Genomic DNA, 24,425 nt, shown 5'->3' on the forward strand with positions numbered 1-24,425 from the left:
TTAGTGGGAATCCAGAAATCTGGGAGCTTTTTGAGTATATGCAAAGCACAACATAAATTTTTAATATTTGACTCAATCTAAAACTGACTATGCTAAGCTTACCTGTGCAGTCTAGTTGGAAAATATTACTACAGTGTTGGACACCTCTATCTGTACCTAATAATTGGCACTAAAATGCTTCAGTCAGAAGCACGATTTTAATCAAGTCTGGAATGGAGCCTTGATGTCATCATTTGTATTTGTTAACTGTTGCTGATGTTTATACCCTTTTAAATGTTCTCATGTACTGTATCTCTATAATAACAATTCCCTTTGTGCTTCTACAGAAAAACCCAGAGGAAGACAACTCAGGGAGAACGTTGGGTTGGGAGCCGGGGCACTTGCTGCTTACCATCTGCACTGTGCGCAGTATTGAGCAGCTGCTGCCATTCTTCAATGTACTCAGCCAAGTCTTCAACAGCAAAGTCACCAGCCGATGTGTAGGACACTCAGGGAGCCCCATCCTCTACTCAAACACCTTCCCGAATAAGGACATGAAACTGGAAAACCACAAACCCTTTTCCAGCAAAGCCAGGCAAAAAATAGAAGAGATGGTAGAAAAAGATTTTCTGGAAGGGGTCATAAAAACTTGAAGCACCACAAGTGGTTCCATTTAGTTAAATGTAATTATTTAAAACAAACATTGCTCTGAGTTGTATAGGTTTTTTTTCTTTTTTGTATGTAACAAAACACATTTCAGGTTGTATTTAATTTAAATATTTGTAAATAAGAGCAAATGTCTGAATGTGGCCTGAATCAAGTTTAAATATTGTTGGCTCATATTGATTATGGTGCCTAAGAGAGATCTATATATACATATATAGTCCATTGTTTTATTGTCCTGAGTTGTCTTAAACCTGCAAAATACACACTGCACATTTTTTGCTGTTGGTTTCAGGCTTTGTTTAATTTAGACTCGTTGGGATCTTTTTTCCATTATTAACCACATTCCAGTATCAGAATGGTGGCGCTTCTCTGGCAGAGGCTTGGTGTCAAGTATGACAGTTAGGTGTTCTCCCACATACCTGCACTAAGAGGAATAAAGAGTAACTGAAGCCTGGGCTATGCATCCTCATAAACGTAGCACGAGCATCTCAACCTGAGTACAGAGTAGAGATGCACAACCTCCATGTCACACTCTGAACTCCTGGTGATGTTACGTGACGAGGTAAGTCACTGAAGAATCATTCTAAATTTTGCTGTGGAAAAATTGGTTGTGTAAAGTCTTCTCCACCCTCCCCCTCCGTATCAACAATGGTGAATCCTGCAAAATAATGATCACGGTTAGGTAACGGCAATGCAAAAGACATTCCAAGGAGTTGGTAGTAAGGTTTAATTTTCCAGCAGCCCTCATGAATTTGTCCCTGAATGTACTATAAAGGTAATGATTAAGCCCCGAGCACTTTACATTAGTGAGACTGAAATTCGGTTCAAGTTTCACTTTAACAGGTAAAAGGTTTCCCTGTTTCTAAATAATAGTTGTGGTAGTGTTTAAGAAAAACAATCAGATCTAGAAACAATCTAGTAAGGTGCATCGTAAACATGATTACAAATGTGTCTGAACCTGTCACATTAGTGGCAGTACTATTATTTTGTAAAAAGTTCTTAAAAATCCAGTTTGTCATGAATATAAAAATTATCTTCAGAAACCTGGTTAGGGTGTTTCTCCAACTCCTCCAGCCAGCTGAAATACTGCCAAGCTGACTGCACGTGCAAGGCTATCCGCATTTTCCTGAAAATGACACAAAAGGAGATTAGAGGAGAAAGATAGCATCTATCAGGTAACTTACAACTCTGAGGGAAGGGAAGAGAACTTTTTGTCTCACTAGCATACTCAGATGAAAAATTTTTTTTTTTTCACCTTTCAGTAACAAATTCCAAGATTCTTAAATAAATGGAAAACTCAAATTCTTCCAAGTCCGGTGAGTTCTTGGTTAATCAAATCAAATTGTAAAATTAGTTATTCCAAAATTCTGAATAAATTCAATAAAACCTAGTCCTTAAAAGTACGGCCACAATTGGCCTAAGTGTAAGTAACCATTAAAGTCCCAGATGGCCTCTCCCCATCCACCAGCAATTTCTATTCACTATATTCTGGGATGGCCTAAGCTTCTGCCAAAAAGCTGCCAGCTCCCTTATAAGGGCCTCCTTCTGAGTGCCTATTCAACCCACTCTAGACTGCCTTAGCTGTGCAAACACTGATCAAGGGTTTAAGAGTAAAAGAGTGTGTGAAGAGGGCAAAGTTTAAAAAATCAAGACCGTGAAGTCTTGACCCTGTTAGGAAAAGAGCAGAGGCACAGAGCAAGGCTGTTTAAAGGAAATTATTTTGAAAAACAAATCAAAAGTCCAGAGACAAAGATGAATTTCCATCAACCTGGATGATGGTACCAGTTAACTTAGACATGTACCTCAAAGCCTGTTGTTTTCATAAAGCAACAGGATTATGTTTTTAAAGGAGTTTTTAAAAAAAGGATCATCCATTTCAGGCCACAGAAGACTAATGCGTGGCAAAGTATCTACTGATTATTCATGCCATGGTTAGAAATAGGAAGTCTGGAATAAAAAGAAAAATATTTGGGGAAATAAACTAAGTTGGTCTAATTTTGTTCAATGACTGATGAAAGTACTCTTACAGTCTTAATATGAACCTAAAAATCTCCATAAACAATTATCACAGTGAGACTGCAACACTATTGAAATAGTTTTCTTTTCTCTCCTACTACGACCCCCACTACCCATGGTATCAGACTCTCACTGCATATTTTTTCAATAGAACCATCCCAGCTTACCTGCGAGTCTGCTTCTGCATATACTCGGACTACATCTTCCGTACCAGAAGGCCGGACAAAAGCTCGGGAAAGCTTGTATTTCTTCACCAGGTCATTGATTGCCTCCTGTAGTCCTGGAGGTGTAACTACTTGTCTTTCAGCATCAGTGGTGCTAATAACTTGCCTGTCTGCAACCTATGCACAAGCATTTCACATCTGTTACTATATAAGCCTAACCTGTTCAACAGAATTCCCACCAAAAGACTGTGGCCATTTCAACAGTAACAGACCTACATTTCAGCTTATTGTACCACAGAGTGAAACTACATTAAAATTTTATAATTTTTATTTCTGCCAAAATCAGGATTATTAATTTCAGTTGTAGCTTTAAAGGTTGCCTTTAGCAAAAACAGGCAACATTTCCACAGTCTTACAGTTACCACTACAATAGTGGCCAGGAAGGACTGTATTTTTAAGTCCCTGGTCAAATAACTATTTCTATAAACTGTTGACAAAGCAGCAACCTATTATGTAAGAGGGTCATGATAAAAATCTCCTAAATATGCCAATCAGTAGCCACTTCTGTGACCTCGGGGTATACTACCTCTAATTGTCTTTCACAAATCCTGTTGGTGAGTATGTACACTGGCATAAAGCTGTACAGAAATCAATGAGCATTTATATGAACTGCCTTTAAAAAATTTCTCTCCAATTAAGCCCAAAGATCCTACTTCTCAGCATCTAGCTAGCCCCAGGAAGTTCTGCGTGACCCAAGAATAATTCAAAGGAAATATTTTCACTTGCAGTAATAGGCTAGCAGGATTGCTTCAAAATAACGTGGGGGCTGTGGAGAATGGGGAAGGACAATAGCTGAAATCTGTAGAACACAGCGGTTTCATTTTTTTGTTCTCTCCACATTTATATTTGTTTTAAATTTTCCACAATAAAATCTTTATTATAAAGAACATGTATCACTTTTTTCTTTTCAAGTCGGTAAACTAAATACTTCTCAAACAACTGGTTAAGATTAAGATGTGGGAAAACAGGATATAAGGCATTTTCTATAATATCTACATGTACACGATGAAACATGACACGGAATATTTTTTATATAGAGATTGGAGATAATACATTTTAGTTAATTTTCAGAAAAGAAGTAATTTTAAAATATTGCTCAGACCTTAACTTTGAGCTGTCTGTTTGGAAGATCCATATAAAGAGCATCCCACTGTTGTATAGTCAAGTCCTTCAGCGTCAAGATTGCCTCAATCACCAGCATATCAGAAATAGCATCACCAGCTGCCTACAAGACATAATGAAAGAAAGTGTACCCTTGGATATGAATGCTCTTAGAAAACAAATCACAGTATCCTGTGCTTCCTCCCCACCCTCACACAGATTATTAAACTAGAGTGTGTGGAGAAATGAAAGACCACAAAGAGTTATACAAAGAATACTGAAACTAGCTCTTGAGAAACTTGCCTTTACTCTTCCTCCTTATCTATAAAATTAAGACTGGATAACTAGCTCCAAGCCCTTTGTTTCTTCATTTACAAAATGGGAATTATAACAACCCCTCTCCCTGGGTTACTGCAAGGATTACACTGAGGTATGTTAAGTGCCTTACTACGTGCAAGATACTCAAATACTAGTTCTGTCACTTTTTCCGGTCCTACTCTTTGCTTCCTCTGCCATACTGTATAGACTCCAATCTCACTGATTTGACACATATACATAGACTCAGTAGCAGAGTTTTGAATCTAGATGCGAGCTACTCATTATACTTACAAGTTTTCATCATAAAATACAGGGGTAAGGAAGCACATCAGTGTTCTGTCACTGCATTTCAGTGTCCATCTCAACTGTATATACCACTGTGGCAAGGAAGCTGCCAAGACTTTTCTACTTTTTTATGCAACACACTATTCTGTCTACCTTATGAACAATGGTAAAGTAACCAAGAGCCCGCCACCCTCCAGCTCTGACCTGGTTGAACAAGTCAATAACGTTTTCGAGCATCTTAGCAGCAGCTTTCCTTCTCTCATCTTCTAATTCTTTTGTGAGTTGTCTTATCTTTGTTTCGGCAGCTTTACTAAACAGTACCTGCAAGGAAAGCATAAACACACAATCGTAAAACATTCTCTTCGTGCCCAGTCATCCAAGTTAAACCACTTTTGAAACTCTGAATGAATCTGGAAAAACTGAAGGGAAAAATAATGATAGCCTTAGAATGTATGAAATTGACAAGATCACATCAGAACCCAAAAGATAATAGTTGGGGGGAAAAAAATCCTTCATGGATTAAAGAATTGGTTATCAAAATACAAAGAGCTGATTACAAAGAAAATACCACTCTGACAGAGGCAAATGTACATGATGAGTATATTATGTTTGCCCCTGTGTCAGCTGAATTAGTTCTGTGCAACCAGTTCTTTAAGCCTATCTGCATCCATTTTACTTGAAAGAATACAGAATTCAGCACAACTAGTAGAGTTTTCTTGTAAAAACTTAAAGGATATAAGCTAGATAAAAGAAGAGTTCATTGTACTTATCTTATTATGGCAAATAGTACCATGTATATGATATACATCATGTTCCTCAAGATTCCTGTCATTTTAAAATGTTTTGCCCATGAGTTTAGTTACTTCAGAGTGGCTCAATACTATAGTCAGCACTTGATGAAATGACATGTTTGCTGGTAAACTAGACTACACTCTGGTCACTATTTCTGCTGGAACGCAGCCATACACACTCCCTTATCTTACACCAGCAGAGCTGACAGGTGCAACAGAGACCTTAAGAGCCAAAAGTCTAAAATACTATCTGCCCTTTAAAATTATTTATCAACCTCTGCCTTAATTAGATCACTGAAGTTATATTTTAACTGCATTTCCTGAGAAATTATTATTTTTCTTATGATCAAGGCCTCTAGAAGCCAGTTCAGAATTAGTGAAAATAATCTGACCTAGGTAACATCTTTTCTGTTGGCTACCTCCAATCTATTTATGAAATGAGGTGTGGCATAAAAACGTTTAAACAAAAGTCTGAACCTTATGAATATACTAAAAACCACTTAGTACACTTCAAAATGGTGAATTTTAAGGTATGTGAACTATATCTCAAAAAATTCTTTAAATATTCTGCCTACAAAAAGCACCATAAAAATTTTACATGCTTATTGCTACTTACACTCATTTCTAGTCGCTCATAACTTAATTCTCAAGCATTCCAAAACTTTTCAATTTACCACAGCTACTGAACTTTCCTTTCACTACCTATGGCCAGTTCAAAGAAAAGATTTTAAATGATAATCTGCTTGTAAGAAAATTAAGAACTGTTTGTTTTGTTTTTTTTTTTAAAGAAACTAAAAATGGGTGCCTGGGTGGCTCAGTTAAGCATCCAACTCCTGATTTTGGCTCAGATCATGATCTCACAGTGCCCCACTTTGTACTTCATGCTGAGCGTGGAGCCTGCTTGGGATTCTCTCTCTCCCTCTACCCCTCCCCTGCTCGTGCTCTCAAAAAAAACAAAAAACAAAAACAAAAAACCTGTAGGAACAAACTGTATTATCTGTTCACACTCAAAGATCATAAACAACCTAAAAGAAAACCAGTTTCAACACACATAAGAATATATTAAGTAAACCCAATCTTACTCTACTATCATACTGATCATTTCAACAAAGTGGGAATCGATTATAAGGTATTACTACTCAGAAAATTCCCATCATTAAAAAAAAAGGCCAGCTAAAGCTGGTTGTAACTAAGGAGAACTTACTGTGCCATGCCCATTTGCTTCAAAATAAACTCCAATGTCAAACTCTTGAGCCTTGTGATGTAAATGTTTTACACCAGTTTTAGTACAATAGACAGGTACCTATGACACATATTTAAAGAAACACAATAGCAGTTATTCAATGGGCAAATACATATTATATACCTACTCTCCTTAGGATACAACAGGGAACAAACCGGGAGCCATCTAGTGAGGAAGACACGCAATTAAAATACCAAGTGGTAAGTGTTAGTATGGGAGAGAGAAGGCAACTATAGAAATACACAACCAAGGGGAAAAGCAAGGCGAGAAAGAGGAGCATCCCCGGATAAAAGACTGAAAGATTGTAAGTGGGGGAGTGACATGATCCAATTGTGTAGAAAGCTCCATTAGCTACAATGTGGAGAATGGTTTACAGAGGTCTGCAAGCTTTACTATAAAAGGACATATAATAAATATTTCAAAGTTTACAGCCGTATTTCTTTCACAAGTGCTCACTTCTGCCACTAGTGTGAAAGCCATCACAGAAAATACAGAAACAAATAAGCATGGTTGTGTTCCAATAAAACTATTCATAAACATGTGGCAGGCTGGATCTGGTCCACAGGCCAGTTTTTTAACCCGTGGCTTAGAAGGTTAAAAGACATTGGTTAGGAGGTTTCTAGGACTAATCCCATTAAGAAATTACGATGGTTGAACTAGCAACACTGGGCAGCCTAAGCCTTGGATGGATCTGAGAGAGAAGAGTGGTTAATAAGTCTGATAGTGGCAAATCGCAAAAGAGATCAAGATCAAATAAGATTGGCCATTGATTGGATTTAGAAGACCTCGGGAAAGGTTAGAGCTAAAAATATTTAATTCATCCATAGGAGAATGGGTTGATGAGTAACAGTTTCTGATGTATTTGTTTCTTAAACAGGGTATATATTACCTATAAAAATGTTAACACAGAAAAGAAATACTAAAACGATAACCCAAATACTGAGAATCCCTGATAAATGGTGGGCAACTGGGCACCAATGGAGTTCCTTGAGTGTGTTTACTGCAACTTTATATTTAAATCATGTCGCAAACTAGCAGCTTCCAGATGTGTTTTATTTTGCCTATTTCTTTTAAATTTTTAATCAGCTGTCAAGACTTAAAAAGTAGTAGGAAGGAGAGTCACATAAAAACTTAGATTTTCAGCTTTTCTTGAAGAATCTGACTAAATGTGACAGCAGCTGGCCTGTCTGGGCACACTCTTCGTAGTCCTTATGCACCTGCTGTACTTTTTCTCTTCACTTATCCAGATTCTACAAGAATTGGACTTTGCCACCCCTGCTTTAAAAAGAGTGCAAAAGCAACAAAAACTAGTAAAATGCAGGAATTTGAAAAGGAATGCGCAAAAGTTGGAAAATACCCTAGCTAGTGAGAAAGAGTAAAGGTAAACAGACATAATTTTGGCCATGGACCCTCCAACTCTTAGAGCAGGTGATGGGGTACAGAGGATGGTCAATCATCTGGGGGATGTTGGGGGAAAAAATCAGATACAAAACCTCCTCTAACAACCCAGAAAACTTGCCTATAGAAGAGTAAGAAAACAGTTTTGATTACTGAACACACCTCAAGCTAGACTGTGATGCACACCACAAAAAATCTGTTAAGAACTACAGACAGAAATCTCACCCTTTTATAATATAGCTGAAGGTAACTAGTAACAGATTCTATCCCTGAACAAACTTTTCCTGTGATCCCAAAGAGGTCCTATCCTTGCATGTCTGGAAGAGTCCAGTCTCAGCAAGAATCTCCTACCCTCCATAACTGATCGAAGTCCTCACCCCATACCATACCCCAGGTAGTATCTAACCACCCCGGCCTGTCTTCAACAGGAGTCCTGTAATGTATGTTCAGTCGGAATCCTGACTCCTGAAGATTCCTTAGTAATGTTCCATCCACCAACCCCCTCTCCCACTTTTCCTTGTTGTATTAAGAGTAGCCGAGTCTCTCTCCCTGCCTGTGAAATCCCAAAGCAATAGTCCCTATGTCTACCGAATAGGCCTGCTTCTCAAGAAGACTTTACAGGACCACTTATTTTAAATTAACCTGATAATTGTGATGGCAATCGGTGTTTAGTCCTTACCAAAAGAATAATAAATCTTCTCATATCTCGGTAACAAGTAAATATATGTGGCTGATTCCAAGCTGTAACTAACTTAAACTCTCAGGAGCCTGGGAGACAGGATGCTATTTTCCCTGGAAGTTTACATTTCAGTGAGGGGATTCTAGACCCTTAGGGAAAACACTCAACTATAAAATTTGCTTAGCCTTTTAAAACATTTACATTCATAAGAAAAGGGGTGGGGGGGGGGGGAGTCTCTTTCCCTTTTTGCACCAGGGACAATTTTTTCCCATATCTTAATATCTTACCCTTAAATGGACAACAGCTCAGCTTCATGTACTGTGACCTGTTCACTTGTATAACCGCATTGTTTTCCTCACAGAAATATCTTAAGATAGAATTATTAAGAAGCTACCAGAAAATGGAAATGGTTCAGTACCTTCATAACTTCTTCAAGATACCGTGTTGAACTTCCATTTGCATACGCAGTTTGTACAACACCAATATTCAAACTTTCTCCAATCTAGATAAAAACAATGATAATTGCCTTGCCATCAAAAGTAAAAACACTAACTACAAAAGCAAACATATAATGAGAGTTCTAAAGGATGCCAAAATTACCAGTTTATGCAATAAATGCCTAAAATGAAAATTTACATGTATGCCAGAAAAAAAAGCTAAAATACTTTTGAGCGTTATTTAAATTCTACAAGGATTCCTTCCAAAAGAAGCTTGTGATTTCCTGACCTCTCTAGTATTTTAAATAAAAGTAGTTATTGAACTCTTTTAAAGTATAGCTTTTTCCACATTATAATAACTACTTCCCATTACATGCTATACTAAAAGCTGGCCTAAGGTTTCCAAAAGAGCAAAGGAGAATAAACCGCTCTCGCATTACTAACCACATTATAACATAGTAAATACATCTCTCAGAGGATGCAATCTTCTGTTTAAAGCTTTGGGAGTGATGATGGAACACTCACTAAAGCGTCAGTTGTGAAGACACCAAAATCTTCATAAAGCTTCGAATCATAAAACTCTGCCAGTATAAGGAAGAAAAGAGCGCTACTTTCAGGTTTGAAAACCCGTGCCCCATGGTGAAATGACTAAAATTACCATGTGTCGTCTTGTATTTTCTGGCCACAGATGTAAGGAACTTTGTATAAATTGTGCCTTTAAGACATGTTAGTCACCAGTGAGTCTTGTTTTAAAGAGCAGTCAATCATCCCACCATACCTCCAACAAGAGCTCTTTAAGGAAACTGCTAATCAGTGTTGCTATCTTGTCTCCATCTATGAGATGAAAGTGACCATCTACATCGAGGTAGTGATAAACGATTCTGTCTGCATCTCCATCAAAGGAACAGCATCTTTCATTAGACTTCATTTCCATTCCTAGCACACAGAATTTTAAAATGCATTTCAGTCACAGAAATAGGGATAAAACTCAATATAAAAAATTTTTTCTCTTACATTAATTACAAGGGAAAAATATTTACTAAAGTATGATCACAACTGGCCTTACGTGTTCCACATATCACTTTTCAAGAGGTACTTAAAATTATCCTTCCAAATAAAAACCAATGTCTTAATTTTTAAATAGTATACAGGTTTACTGGCAGTTTTTACAGGGTAAATTCTTTCACAGCTAACTGGAAAAGGAGAATTCTATGCTGAAACTTGATATAATATTAAAATAAAACTCCAGAGGCACCTGGGTGGCTCAGTCAGTTAAGCATCTGACTTCAGCTCAGGCCAAGATCTCACAGTCTGTGAGTTCGAGCCCTGCCTCAGGCACTGTGCTGACAGCTCAGAGCCTGGATTCTGCTTTCAATTCTGTTATCTCCCTCTCTCTACCCCTCCCCTGCTTGCACTCTTGCTCTCAAAAATAAAGATTTAAAAAATATGAAATAAAGTAAAATTCCGTTTTATAAACAGTTGGTTTGGTAAGACAAGTTCCCATAGTTTGGTGAAAGCTACAGACTATTTGTGAATGCAATTTACCTAGTACTGTGATGCCCTTTAGATATAAAAAATAATCAACGGATGAGTTATGTGCTTCAACTCTGGTAGAAGTGATTTTTATTTGTTCACACCATCAGTAACAAGAAACATTGGTAAGTTAGAGGGAAGAATTGTAACCTGTGAGAGATACATGGTCAGTGTAATTTGCATAGGGTTATTAAAACCTCAGCAACTGTCACATCAAACTTAGAAGATTTTGCTGCTCCTTAACCATGAGAGCAGCAGGTGGACAAATCCAACATGAGGCTTTCATGAGGAGTATGAATATAAGGTTGACTACAAGGCATAGCACACGCTTCAGGAAAAGTGAGGGCCTACGGTTTTGTTCTTTCTGTAGCCCCGTGATGCGGGGCCGCCAAGCACAACGGTCAAGAAAGAATTCTTAAGGCATTTTACGGTGCAAAAAGGTGATTTTCTTATAGCAGGGGACAGGACCCACAGGCAGAAAGAGCTGTGCTCGGACCGTGAGAAGTGACTGATTATATACTTTTAAGGTTGGGGGGGGATAGAGATAAGTTTCTAAGGCATTTCTATATGCCAAAAGCGAGGTTGACAGAGATCTGGCTATTGTCAAGATAAGGTTGCTTTTAGTCTCTAATAAAACATCAACATTAAGGCAGCCATAAGTCCCTTGAGGTATGTCACACTCTGTACGTCTCAGGTTTTTATCAGTGCGCTGCAAGCTGTAAGATTTACTTTCAGCTACATTTCTCTTGCCTTTGTTCTCACCACCCGTGCTTAGAGCAAGGGAGAGAAGAGCTCAGTATTTAGATGGATGGACAGATGCAGGACCTAGAACCAAACTGTCAATTCAACAAAAACAAGCAATTCAACAAAAAGGAGTTCAAACTAGCTGACGAACTAAAAATAAATGTGTACTACAGTGGGGCAGAATAACGTAAAGGAGAGAGGCAACTGGATGAGGTCTGTGGAGTTCTGAAGAATGCATGTCCTGTCTGAAGTTGGCAGGAGCCGCTCTATTGCAGCCAATTATTGCCACATGAGAATGGACATTTTCTGACATCGGTAAAGAGAAGCCAGCGTTTCTAATATTTAAGTAAAATCATGAAATGTTTAAATGGCGACAAGTAATGCAATACACACACGTACAGCAGACCAAACAAAACACATCCGTAAGCCAAGTTTGGCCCACCCGCTAACAATTCAGGATTTACAACGCAGCTAAACATAGACCACCTCTTAGTACAACTACGGTCTTCCTCCTAATATACCAACTGGAGAAAACAGATTTTGCAGACAGTTATAATTAAGCCAAGTTGCATTCCCTTTCCATAGTGTGTCTAACTCAGGTAAGGTGAAAAATGCTACTCACTATTGCTATCCTTTAGATCAAGGATTCTCAAAGTGTGGTCCCCAGACCAGCAACATTAACAAAGGCTGGGTGCTTGACAGAAAGACAAATTTTTTTCCTACCCAAATTCTACCCAGACCTACAGAATCAGAAACTCTAGAGTAGAGCCCAGGAATCTGTGTGCTAACAAGCCCTCCAGATGATTCTCACGCATACTGAAGTTTGAGAACTACTGCTTTAAAACACCAATTCCTGATTTTGCTTCCCCCCACCCCTCCCCCAGACATTGCCTACACTGTAGGAGTCGTGTAACTCATAGGCAAAGGGCATAGACCATGTTTCGAATGGCACAGACAGTAAGAAAAGTGTCCAGATGTCTAAAGCGGTGTGCCAGGACGAGCAGCATGACTCAACTCACTTGGCCACCTCTGTCTCTTAAGTAAGACTGGTTTCAAAGAACTCTAAAAACACATTTTCTACATACCCTGTGGAGGTTTCTGATGACTTTTCACAAAGTCAGCCCCACATAAATGATTGAGTTTCCCTTTGGTGCCGTCATTGAAGAGCTGAACTGACAGCCCCTGGGAAACGTAGTGTTCCATTTCTTTCAGCTTCAGGGCCCCTATGCCATTTGCACAGTCAACCTTAAGTGATCTATATTCATCTTCGCTGCACAAAGTCTTAAAAGGAAAAGACATAAGGAAGAAAAATTTCAAGTTACAAAAAAGCGAAACATATAGCACATATAGGTATATGTAAACATCTTCTATTATTTCAGTTCACTCGTCTATTTTACCCTGGGAAACAAAAGGGTATACATATTCAGATGAAAATTGCAGAAAACCAAAGTGAAATTTAAAGGCCTTTAAAACTTTTTGGAAACTGACACTAGAACAGTTTCACTGACTGAATACCTTATGGAAATGGAGCTTTACTAGAATTTAGCCTCAATTAAGCAGGGACCCTTCAAAATAATACTACAGCCTATATTACATGACAGACATTCAAATGTGGGAATGAGTATACAGATGGATGAGCAGAATGATGCCTGCCATTCCCTTCACAGCACATAACACCACTGGGCATGTATGGGTTTTTGTGTCAGTCTCCTCTCTGGCTCACCCTCACTTCAGAATAAAAATTCTTTAAGAACAAAGGCTCTGTTTTGGTTAACAACATATATTCAATATTTGTTGATTAAATTACACCCCGCAAACCCAATCGAGGTTTAAGCAGCTAATCTACACAGGAGAAAAATCTTTCTCAACGGCAGACACCTCAAGTATGATGCCAATAGCATCTAACATTAACCTTAAGAGCAAATTCATCTGAATAAATATTTCTGTAACCTTAAGAACCCCACCAGGTTTTCCCCCACCATGATCTCAGAATGTACTACGTGTACTACGTGCCTCGCCAAGTAAATACCAATAGACAGCAGGACACAAGGGCCAAGCCTTGTGGAGCCCTAGAAAAGAAAAGGAAATACACTGCATTTTTGGAAAAAGGAGGAGTGATGAGCTCTCTACTTAAGATAAATTGTTGAATTGATCTTATTTTATTCATTTACTTAAACTCTAACCATGTTCACGAGATTTTTACCTGTTTGGTAAGTTCCATAAAGGCCTTAGAGAGTTTCTGGTAGTAACCTTCTAGGGTTGCCTCTCCATATTGGCCACTGGTATTTCGACAGTATACCATGTAGTGCAGCTGGGGCGTTGTTACCAAGCCGTAATCTGTCATAGAAATACAAAAAGCAATTCACCACATTTCTTAATAAAGAAAAAAATGTTTAAATGGATTCATACCATATGAATTTGAGAGCAACAAATCTTCAAAATAAAAACAACTCAGAGGACACAAAAACACTTTCAAACTATCCAGAAATATGCATAAATATATCCACTGAAGTTATTACAACTGCCTGTCACATTATGATACTGTGATTTATAAGAAACAGGGGTGCCTGGGTGGTTCAGATCGTTGAGCACCTGACTCTTGATTTCAGCTCAGGTCATGATCTCATGGTTTCTGTGATCGAGTGGGGCTCCACACCGACAGCCAGAGCATGGTTGGGAAGCTGTCTCTCCCTCTTTCTCTCTGGCCCTCCCCACACACCTCCCTCCCTCTAAACACACACACACACACACACACACACGCACACGCACACGCACACACACACGTGTGTGTGCGTGTGTGTGGGCTCTCTCTGTCTCAAAAATAAATAAACTTAAAAAAAAATTGGAGATTTGGTCTCTGTCTCCATTCTAAGCAGGGCTTCTAAACCCATGGACTTCCTAAGTGAAGAGAGTAGAAATTGTCTTTTGTTATGCTAATGAGACAAGGAAGGCTCCAAGGGAACCCAAAGATGGGGCTGGCTGCCAGGGGAACCAACCATGTGATTAGAGAGCTGGAACTTTCAGACCTCTCCCATATTCCTGGTCCCCCTTGCCAATCCAGGCAGAGCAGAAAAGAGGGGCTAGATTGCATTCAAATATCAACAGTCAATCCCTTAACTGATTGTGCCCACGTAATGAAGCCTCCATTAAAAACCCAAAAGGACAAGCTTTTGGGTTGGTGAAACATGTGGAGACTGGGGAGAGTGGTTGGCCAGAGCATGGAAGTTCCGTGCCCCTTCCCACATACCTTGCCGTATCTCATCCATCTGGCTGTTCCTGAGTTATATCCTTTATAAGAAACCAGTAATCTGGTAAGTAAAATTTTTCTCTTGAGTTCTGTGAGCACTCTAGCAAATTAATAAAACAAAGGAGGGGGTTGTCAGAAGCCTACGTGACTGGCATCTAAAGAGTGGGCATGGGGAGTCATGTGGCACTGTATCCTTAACCTGTGGGATCTGACCCTACTTCTAAGTAGATAATGTCAGAGAATTAAATTGGTTGTTTGGTAATGGGGGGGGGAACCCCACACATTGGGCACATACTGAATTCTAAAAGAAATATGAATGACTACTATTAATAAAAAAAATCATTTAATATGGACAGGTAACAAAAATAGAATATAGAAAAATAATAATTGAGTTCTAGATCAAATAATACTGCAAACTATGTAATTCAGATGAACCCTCCCAAAAACCACCAAAAATGCCAGATAAAAGAAAAATCTTTTAAAAAGCATTGCTGTGCCAATGAGTTAAAGCAGAAATTAGGCCAAAATCTCTATGAAGGGAAGAACTCCAAGATTTGAACTATGGGAAGTCAGTTTTGCTTTAAGGTCATTCCTCTAAACCAGAAATTAACTTACTGCTTCCACTACAAACAAGTCCATGTTGACCTAAGATAAGAAGGACACCGGGTGCCTGGGTGGCTCAGTTGACTGAATGTCAGACTTCAGCTCAGGTCATGATCTCACGGTTTGAGAGTTCGAGCCCCACATCGGGCTCTGTGCTGACAGCTCAGAGCCTGGAGCCTGCTTTGGATTCTGTGTCTCCTCCTCTCTCTGCCCCTCCCCTGCTCATGCTCTGTCTCTGTCTCTCAATAATAATTAAAGGTTTAAAAAAAGAAAAAAAAAAGAAAAAAAAAAAGGAAGGACACCCAGTAGAAGGCCAGGCCCTCATGAAGTTGAAGCCTCAAAGGACTACTCTTCAGAACAAGGGTGAGTCCAAAGTGAATCAGCCCCAAGTACCCACTCCCAGAAGAGTGGTCTTGACACCACGCAGAGCAGGAAATAACCCATCCCTGAAGAGCTGTCACCAGAAGCACAGGCCTCCCACAGGTTTCCAGCCCCAATTCACGTAACCACAGAGGTCCAGAAGAACTCTGTCATCAAAGAACCTTGTCATCCACCAGCCAAGTCGCACCCCCAGGCACCCAGCAAAGGCAATAACTAAACTCTGCCAGAGAAATATGCCTTCACCATACACCTCAAAAATGTCCCACAGATAATTTTCCAAGAAAAACAAACAGCTTATAGTCAAAAATAGCTAAACACACAAGAAAAGTATCAAGAACAAGAAACAGAAAAAATAACAGAGATGGATCAGTATCCAGTGAATATTCTGTAACTAAATCCAACACAGATCTTCAAAGTCAAGCACAAAGTTTAGACTAGAGGCAAAAGATCATTTAAAAGTTACTGAACCCTGCAGTTCTACAATGGAAATGGTATTTCATGAAGGCACCCATGGCTCTAACATAAGGATCAGGTGGAAAGAGGTGGAGGAGCTCAAAAAAGTGGATCAGCGCTTAACCTAGCTTAACAGAGGGGTATAAGGAGAGGAAAACGATTATTTCAAAAGACTTACCAAAAGATGGAACAAAAGGATTTCGTGACCAATATCAAAACGACCAAATAAACATTTAACAAATGACTATTATATACAGTTAATCAAGAAACAATGACTCTTATGTAGTTACTCTTCTAGTCTACTGATCAACCCAGAAACCTACAAGCCATTCTTCACAGCTCTAGCTCATTATGTATCATAAAATCCTTTGAAGTCAATACTAACTTCAAATTTCTCCACTTCTCTCGCAATCATCCCTCTTACATGAACTACAGTAGTCTCTTTTTCTTTCTTACAACCTTCCTGTCTCTCTGTACATAAAAGCCAGAATGACTGACTTAAAATGGAAACGTGATCATATTCCTATGCACAAAATCCTTCAATGTAGTTCCAGTGCATTTGGAATAAAACCCAAATCTTTACCGCAACCTACACGACTTGAAAGGATAGGGCCCCTGCTTCCCTCCTCAACCTTATCTTCTACCAGCTTCCCCCGTTCTCTCTAAGCAGCAGCTACATTAACCTTTCACTAAGCTGAAGACAGAAATGAGGGAAAGGTTAAAAAAAGAAAAATTTTTTTAATTACTCTCAAATTTTTCTAGACGAAAACATTAGAAAAGTGTTATATAGCTAGAATGACAGTGCTGAAAAAGTGAACCATTCCGAGAATGGTACACACAATAGTTTCAGGCAGGATGAATCTGGGGTAAGGGCAGACCACTGCAGACCTGAGACTGTCAGGGCTCATGGAACCCACTTAGTGAGATACAACCAACATTTTTGTGTTTTTTTTTTAAATAAAACAGATGAATGCATGTCATGCAGTATAGGTATTATTTATTGATGCTTTTGTGTCACTTATACACACAAGTACCTATGCACACATCGTGATGCAAAATGGGGTTCTGACAATAAGCTGATTGGCATGAAACAGACTACTGGAGAATTGTACATAGCACACAATCAAAAATGTTTGAACTAACAAGTGAAGAATTAAGCTTCACACAGCTGGAGCTATGGCAGTAAAGATGATCATTCAGCAAGCAGAATGAAAGAAATATGCAATGTCCAAATTGAGAGAAAGGGCCCAAATGGAAGACCAATAAGGGGCAGTGGCCAAGGAAGTAGAAGCTTAAAGAAAGAAAGGAGGAGGTCACAGTGTGGAGAGCTATCAAGACAGCAACTAAAATAAAAACTTCAAAATATAAATTCTGGAAATAATTTTTAGGTCACAGATCCCTTTGAGCATCTATCTGACAAGAACAAAGAATCCTCTACCTAAAAAAGTGCACGTACAGGTAACACTCTGCACACTATAGCAAGAACACTCTGTCACCAGATCCCTGCAGCTTAACCAAACACTTCCCAGGAAACCCTGGGCCCCAGGCTAAGAATCCCACTTTATAATTTTTTTTTTTAATATTTATTTTTGAGAGAAAGAGAGAGCGAGCAAGTGGGGGAGGGGCAGAGGGACAGGGAGACACAGAATCCGAAGCAGGCTCCAGGCTCTGAGCTGCCAGCACAGAGGCCGACGAGGGGCTCAAACCCACGAACCGCAAGATCATCTGAACCAAAGTCAGATGCCCAACCGACTGAGCCACCCAGGCATTCCAAGAATTCCCACTTTTTAACAGCCACTGAATCTGGCAATTAGAATTCAGATGAGTGTTGAGAAAGACATTTCACTGAAGGGGCCAGGATGGAGACTTTGCCTGCGGTGGGATAAGTAATGACTAGAAAAGCAGAGAAGTAAGCCAAGGGAAGCTCTTGGAATTACTCTGAAGAAACGGGCACACAGGGGCTGGAAAGGAGGTTGAAAAGGTCAAGAGAAGATATTTTTAAATAAGAAAGTAGGGAGACACTAGGGAAATTCACCTCCAAGCACAATGGAGTCACTGCAAGGGGCATGCATGGTAGATGATGTCAGAAGAGGATTCAAGCCTCCATTGTACTGCATGTAATTCTATAGGAAAAACTACCTGTCAAAACTTAAATCATGATAAGTAGGCCAAAGCGACTTTGCATCATGATTTGATATGTAACAGCTAATTCCACATGTGATCGGCTATTAGAGAATACTGACAGAAGCTCCCCAGAATGAACATCTTTAAGTAACTTCAAAGGTTTTCATACCAGAAAATTTACTAAAGTAAAGGAAGTTAAGATCAGTATTTCTTACATATAATCTCCTATAGGTAAACCAAAATATGCACACCAAGAAAAAAAATTATTGAATTTTCTAAATTTAAAAAACTAGTATTTAACACCTAGGAGTTCATTTTTCAAAACCTTTTTTTAATCCACGTTTTCAAACTTTTCTAAAATGTTACTACTTTTACAACTTTTTAACACTTTTTTTTTTTAAGATTAACTTAATTCACAGCTCAAGATAGCTACATACCATGAAATTGACCTTCTAAAACAGTTATACCATCTATTACAGACTGTGAGAGTTTCTCGCTGGTGGGCCTAGAAAAGAAAAGGAAGAAAATAACACATCCCATTCTGAAACCAAGAGTTGCTAAATTCTGAAAGCAAATACAGAAATTATGTGCTACATATTTCAGAATAATAAGAAACCTGTCAAGTCTGAAAACACTGGAAAGAGGATATAGGCAAAGTATAAGCATTTTCCAGCAGTCTTTCACAATATATTTCTCAGAAAGAGTTTGGTTTTTAAACAAATTTAGAAAACAGATATAAAAATATACTGATTACACCATCCCCAAATACGTGGTCAAGTTTGACTGTAACAACATGTACATAACTTAGGCACAGTAGTAATAAATACTGAATGCAAACAGTGTGCATTATGCAGTACAGGGGAGTAAACCACCAAGGATATGCAACCTGTTTTTCATTTGGAAAAATCGGAACAAATTATCCATCTGAAAATAAGTATATAACTGCCTTGTAGAAAATAATGTTATACATCATGTAAACTAGTTAATTGGTAAGAGGCAATTACATGGGGGAAGGCTTTCCTGGGGCATAATTATTTGTTTCAGAACATAAATCAGTAGGCTATTTCTGATACCTATAAATCCACAATCAATGGTATTTGGAAGTCTCGCTGGTAACACATTAAGGATAAAACACCATTCTAAGCCATGAGGACACTGCCTGAAAATTTCCTTTAGAAAGAATCTCTGGCAAAACAAGATCTTATATAAAAGAGAATGCTTCTGTTTCAAAGTACACTTTTAATCTAACATTTTACAAAAATATGTTTTTGTAAAGGACAGCAAAAGCTGCCAAATATGACAAATAGTCCCCTCTTGTCCATGGTTTCGCTTGCCATGGTTTCAGTTATCTGGGGTCAACTGCAGTCCAGAAGCAGATGACCCTCCTTCTAACATATCATCAGGTCAACAGTAGCCTAACACTATGCCACAGGGCCTACATGATTCACCTCACATCCTCTCTCACATGGGCATTTTATCATCACATAGCATCACAAGAAAGAAAAGAGTACAGTACACTAACATGTTTTGACAGACAGACTACATCCACATAACTTTTATTACAGTATGTTGCTGTAACTATTCTACTTTATTATTCATTTTGATCTCCTACTGCGTTTAACTTATAAATTCATCTTTATCATAATTATGGATGTACAGGGAAAAACATGGTATATATAGAATTTGGTACTATCCATGGTTTCAGGCATCCACTGGAGGTCCTGGAATGTATCCCTTGCAGATGGGGGATTGGGGGATACTGTATGCAGAAATAAATTGTTAATGTTTCCAGTGAACTCCAGCATGCAAAAATGATATAAATATATGAACCAACAATTATGTAGATTATAAGGTAAATCTCTAAAAATATTATTATAATGTGTTCTTACTCTACAGGAGAAAATAAACCTATAGAAATAAAGGGGCGGGAGGCATTTGTTAAGTACTTCTCTCGTGTCAGGAAATAGGTATTTTGTATACATTATGTCATGTAATTCTCACAAAAATCCTGTGTTAGGCTTTATCATCAACATTTTATAGACGGGCACATGGAAGCTGCAAAAGGTTAAATAACCTATTCAATTATATAGTGTCAGAATTGGGGTTCAGACTCCAAAACCCAAGATGCACAGAGAGACTTAGCTCCTACATCCTACTAAAAAAAGGCCAGGTAGGTGGAGGAGCCTCTTAGGGCAGTTCCACTTTACTTCCTTCTTTCAGTTTATCATGGGCACTAACATTAATGTAATCACTTATGTGGAGTCCCCAAAGCTGCTTTCACCAGTAACTCTGATGGTCACCTGGTATCTCTACCAATCACTATGAAGGCATCTTGTTGCAGATTCACAGCTGCTTTCACACTGATGTCCATCAACACTCTCGGCATATCTTGTTCCTCAGCATTTGCCAAACAGGTAGCATGTTCCTCCCAGGATGGTGCCAACATTTCACCCAAAGGATCAACCAATTTTACCCCATTGTCTTCCTTAAAAGAAAAACAAACAATAAGCCATCTGCGAGCATTCACAAGGGTGAGTTGAGGAAGTAAACTCAAGCTGTTTTCCCCTAAAAAAGACACTGATGGCTGAGCGACTTCACCAGTGACCAGTACAGAATACCAGGCACTGGACTAAGTATTTTATAATACTTATAATAATAATAATCCTATTATTAGTCCAGTCTTACTTTGAGAAGATGGATTCAAATCAAGAAATCTGCTTATGTTCATATAGCTAATAAGTGTCAGTGCTGCTATTAAAATACCAAGTCCGTATTAGTTTTAAGCCCACAGCCACTATGCTACACTAGCTTTTTTAAAAGGCTGTCATCTGTGCATTCACCATCAATTACATGACCATGGTGCAAATGGAGCAGAATGAGGGCAGTGAGAGCTCCTCCCCACTATGACTCTGTACTCTAAGAACACACTGGCCAATATGTCAACCAGTGGGTAACAGAAGCTGAAAACAGACTCCCCATTCCATTCTGCTCAAATTTCTGGGAAGAAATAAACTGTAGTTCAGAATGATTGTCAACTGAAGGAGACAACTCAGTATTAAGAAGTACTTCTGGAAGTAGCAATAAATATAGGCTTCAGCCCGTAAGTCAATCAATTATGGTGATTTAGACATTCAGACATGCATTTCTAGTGATCCACGTTTACAAGTTGAACAAGCAGTGTCCTCCTGTGTGGAGGGAAGAGGAGGTTATAATCCTTCACAGACCTCCTTAAACTTGGTGCAAATTTATCTACAAAGGCAAAAATCTCAGGCCCTTGCCACCAAACAGAAGCATATTATTCAAACCATGTATTAGTGGGCTATGGGCAATACAGAAGAGTTAGACTATGTCAAAAGGAATACTTTGAGAAAAAAAATTTAATTGTCGTAACCCTACACCCATTAGACCTCATCAATAACCTGCCCAAAGCTCACTTTTGTATCTGGAGCCACCCGTTTGGCTGTTCATTCAGAACAGGAAGCTATTCCCTAACTACAGAAAACCAGTCTTAAATATGTTCAAGACATTCTGAATGAATCTTTTCAAATGTCTGCCCTTCCCTGTCTTGCCTCCAATCTCTCTACTCTCTACTACATTAACAGAAGTAACACTTTTTGTTACTGATACTGTCTCAATACAACTAACTTGGAAGAACATTCTGTTATTTCTCTGATATGAACACAGTCCAAGAAATGAGTCTCATTTAATTCTCTCTACACCCTCTATGGAGTCATGAGCTAAATGACCACTCATTAAGAAAAAGCCATTTCAAACCCAAAGGCACATAAGGAGCACAAACATTCCTAGAATTAATTTGTACTTTTGGTCAAACTGCTCAGACACTAAGACGTGTACTTGTAAATAAAGATTTGCTTTATCGGAGCACGAAAAGCATTACCTCAGGATTATGTGATGCTGTTACCATGACTCCTATTGTAGATTTTGTCTGTTTTGACCTCAGGACAGCTAATAATCCCATGCGAAACATGACATGATCGAGATGTTCTGCTTTCGTTCGAAAGCCAGCAGTCCCATATTGAAGAATGAGTCCACTGGGCTTGGGATGTAATGCGGAGTATTCTGTAATAGCATCTAAATCCATGTCTACAAAATTAAGGAATATTTTTCAGGCACGAGAAATGTTACAAGGACCATTTGCTTTAAAAGCTGCCACCATAAACTAAGAGGTCTGCCTCATTCTGAATGCCCACAAAGAAGGTTTGAGAAAGAATGGCAGAATAAGTCCTGGTGAGAGGCATTACCTAGAAGATCCTCCCCAAATTGTATCGTCCACTCGAGGGCAGATAGCAGCAGACTCTCCCTCCAACTCCTCTCTCGTTTTGTCGCCAGGACTATTCCTGGACCCAGGGAGAATTTTAAATGGTCCACTCTCAACTAAAATGAAGATTCCACACATAGATTCATAGACTTCTACAAGTTCAAAGATTATCTCATTTCATAAACGGAGAAACTTAAGTCTGAACCTCAGTTAAATAACATAAATACACAAGGGTAGCTGGTGACAGACTGAGGCCTAAGGTCACAATGTCAAATGGACTGGGACTACGTATCCAAAATATCTGGAAAATCTGTGTGGTTCTTTTGTTATTCCTCCCACACCAGAGACATATTCCCAAAGGAAAAGCAAAGGGCAACAGCTTCCTCTCCAAAACTGCCCAGACCTCCTAATAAACCTTGCAGTGGATTTTTCTATTTTCATTAACAGAGGACCAGGACACCCTTCTAAATTAAGCTCTGACAGTAGCAACATCTTCTTTCTCCCTTTAATTTTAAACAGTGGCCCTGAGCCCACTAGCACTTCCTTCTCTGGGATACTACAGTTTTAAGTGAAACTGGGGGTTTCCAACCTCAGCTGTATATACTATTCACTTCCCCAGTCAGTCCCATTTCCAATTAGCCCAGAGATGAACAGCAGTCCTGTCTCATTTGCTTTACTGTCCTTCGATGCTTCAATGAACAAAAGTTAAAGAAAATGGTAGAAAATTTTTGCTTTTGTCCAACTGGAACAAGCTGGTATTCAGCAAGCTAATTTAGTTTGGTCCAAAGTGATCAAATCTCTTGTACAAGCAAGAATATATTTTGTTAAAAACTGACCATTCGGTAGTATATCATGATTATTCATAAGGGCGTAAACCAGTCCTGTTAAATCCAGAAAGTCTTTTTTTTTTTTCAAAAAAAAATTTTTTTAAACGTTTATTTATTTTTGAGACAGAGAGAGACAGAGCATGGACGGGGGAGGGGCAGAGAGAGAGGGAGACACAGAATCGGAAACAGGCTCCAGGCTCCGAGCTGTCAGCACAGAGCCTGACGCGGGGCTTGAACTCACGAACCACGAGATCATGACCTGAGGCGAAGTCGGACGCTTAACCGACCAAGCCACCCAGGCGCCCCCAGAAAGTCTTTTAAAAAGAAAAAAGATCAAATGCTTCCACCCTTCAATGCGTTTTCGGTCCTAAAACTACGTTCAACGAGGGTGCGAACGCTTTTTTTTTTCAGTATATGAAGTTTATTGTCAAATTGGTTTCCATACAACGCCCAGTGCTCATCCCAAAAGGTGCCCTCCTCAATACCCACCACCCACCCTCCCCTCCCTCCCACCCCCCATCAACCCTCAGTTTGTTCTCAGCTTTTAAGAGTCTCTTATGCTTTGGCTCTCTTCCACTCTAACCTCTTTTTTTTTTAAGTACTTACAGGTCCAAACGGCGACCACTCTAAAAAAGTTGCGCGCATCCCCCTTCCCTTCATTCAATTATCAACCCCTGGTTTGTTCCGCTTTCCTCCCAGCCCCCAAGTCGCCGCACTTTTTCCGGCTCTCAACCCCTAGTTTCACCCTCCCCCCCCCCCCCCCCCCCCGCCACGCCGCACCGCCCCCCAGGCCTCTGGACCAGAATGCCCAGGGGCACGAGACCCTCCGGGCGCTCTGGAGGCGCCGGGGCGGGTGTGTCCGGCGCACGGTCCGTGGGTCAACCCGCTAGCTGGCCCACTAGACCGTCGGCAGGCCGAGCCCCTACGGACTGGAAAGTCCCATTCTCGCCGCCAAGCCTAAGGGCCCCCGCTCACCTCTGGCTGGAGACTCCCCCTCACCGCCACCAAACCGAGCCGCTCCCCCGCCGTGGCGCCTCCAACCTAACTGAAGCTCTCGGAACCCGCAGACGTGGCCCTGCGTGACTTCCGTCCCACCG

The 24,425-nt window shown here is 39.5% G+C and overlaps 2 protein-coding genes across 11 annotated transcripts in view; one reads left to right on the forward strand and one right to left on the reverse strand.

Annotated features, from left to right (window-relative positions):
* The window catches only part of DOP1A (DOP1 leucine zipper like protein A), a 113,793-nt gene extending 110,021 nt beyond the window's left edge, over positions 1-3,772 (forward strand). For 6 of the 9 annotated variants that reach the window (XM_047858804.1, XM_047858806.1, XM_047858805.1 and 3 more), the window contains one exon: positions 327-3,772. In XM_047858804.1, the coding sequence (XP_047714760.1) occupies positions 327-632 (306 nt within the window). In that variant the 3' untranslated portion in view covers positions 633-3,772. The remainder of the gene's footprint in view (positions 1-326) is intronic. The other 3 variants (XR_007152179.1, XR_007152177.1, XR_007152178.1) reach the window with 3 other exon arrangements.
* On the reverse strand, positions 1,355-24,396 carry PGM3 (phosphoglucomutase 3). Of its 2 annotated transcripts, XM_047858814.1 has the most exons (13): positions 24,304-24,396; positions 22,121-22,326; positions 20,523-20,707; positions 18,660-18,727; positions 13,618-13,751; positions 12,500-12,695; positions 9,916-10,073; positions 9,119-9,202; positions 6,585-6,683; positions 4,794-4,910; positions 3,988-4,110; positions 2,829-3,002; positions 1,355-1,771 (listed from the first exon to the last, which is right to left on the reverse strand). In XM_047858814.1, the coding sequence occupies exons 2-13, from the start codon at positions 22,322-22,324 to the stop codon at positions 1,694-1,696; spliced, it is 1,620 nt and encodes a 539-aa protein (XP_047714770.1). In that variant the 5' UTR covers positions 22,325-22,326; positions 24,304-24,396; the 3' UTR covers positions 1,355-1,693. The 2 variants fall into 2 exon arrangements, with proteins under 2 accessions (XP_047714770.1, XP_047714769.1); XM_047858813.1 differs by lacking the exon at positions 1,355-1,771 and having other exon boundaries at positions 2,730-3,002.
* Between the last annotated feature and the right edge of the window lie 29 nt (positions 24,397-24,425).

The sequence above is a fragment of the Prionailurus viverrinus genome, chromosome B2 (genome assembly GCF_022837055.1).
Source record: "Prionailurus viverrinus isolate Anna chromosome B2, UM_Priviv_1.0, whole genome shotgun sequence".
Classification (NCBI taxonomy): Eukaryota; Metazoa; Chordata; class Mammalia; order Carnivora; family Felidae; genus Prionailurus; species Prionailurus viverrinus.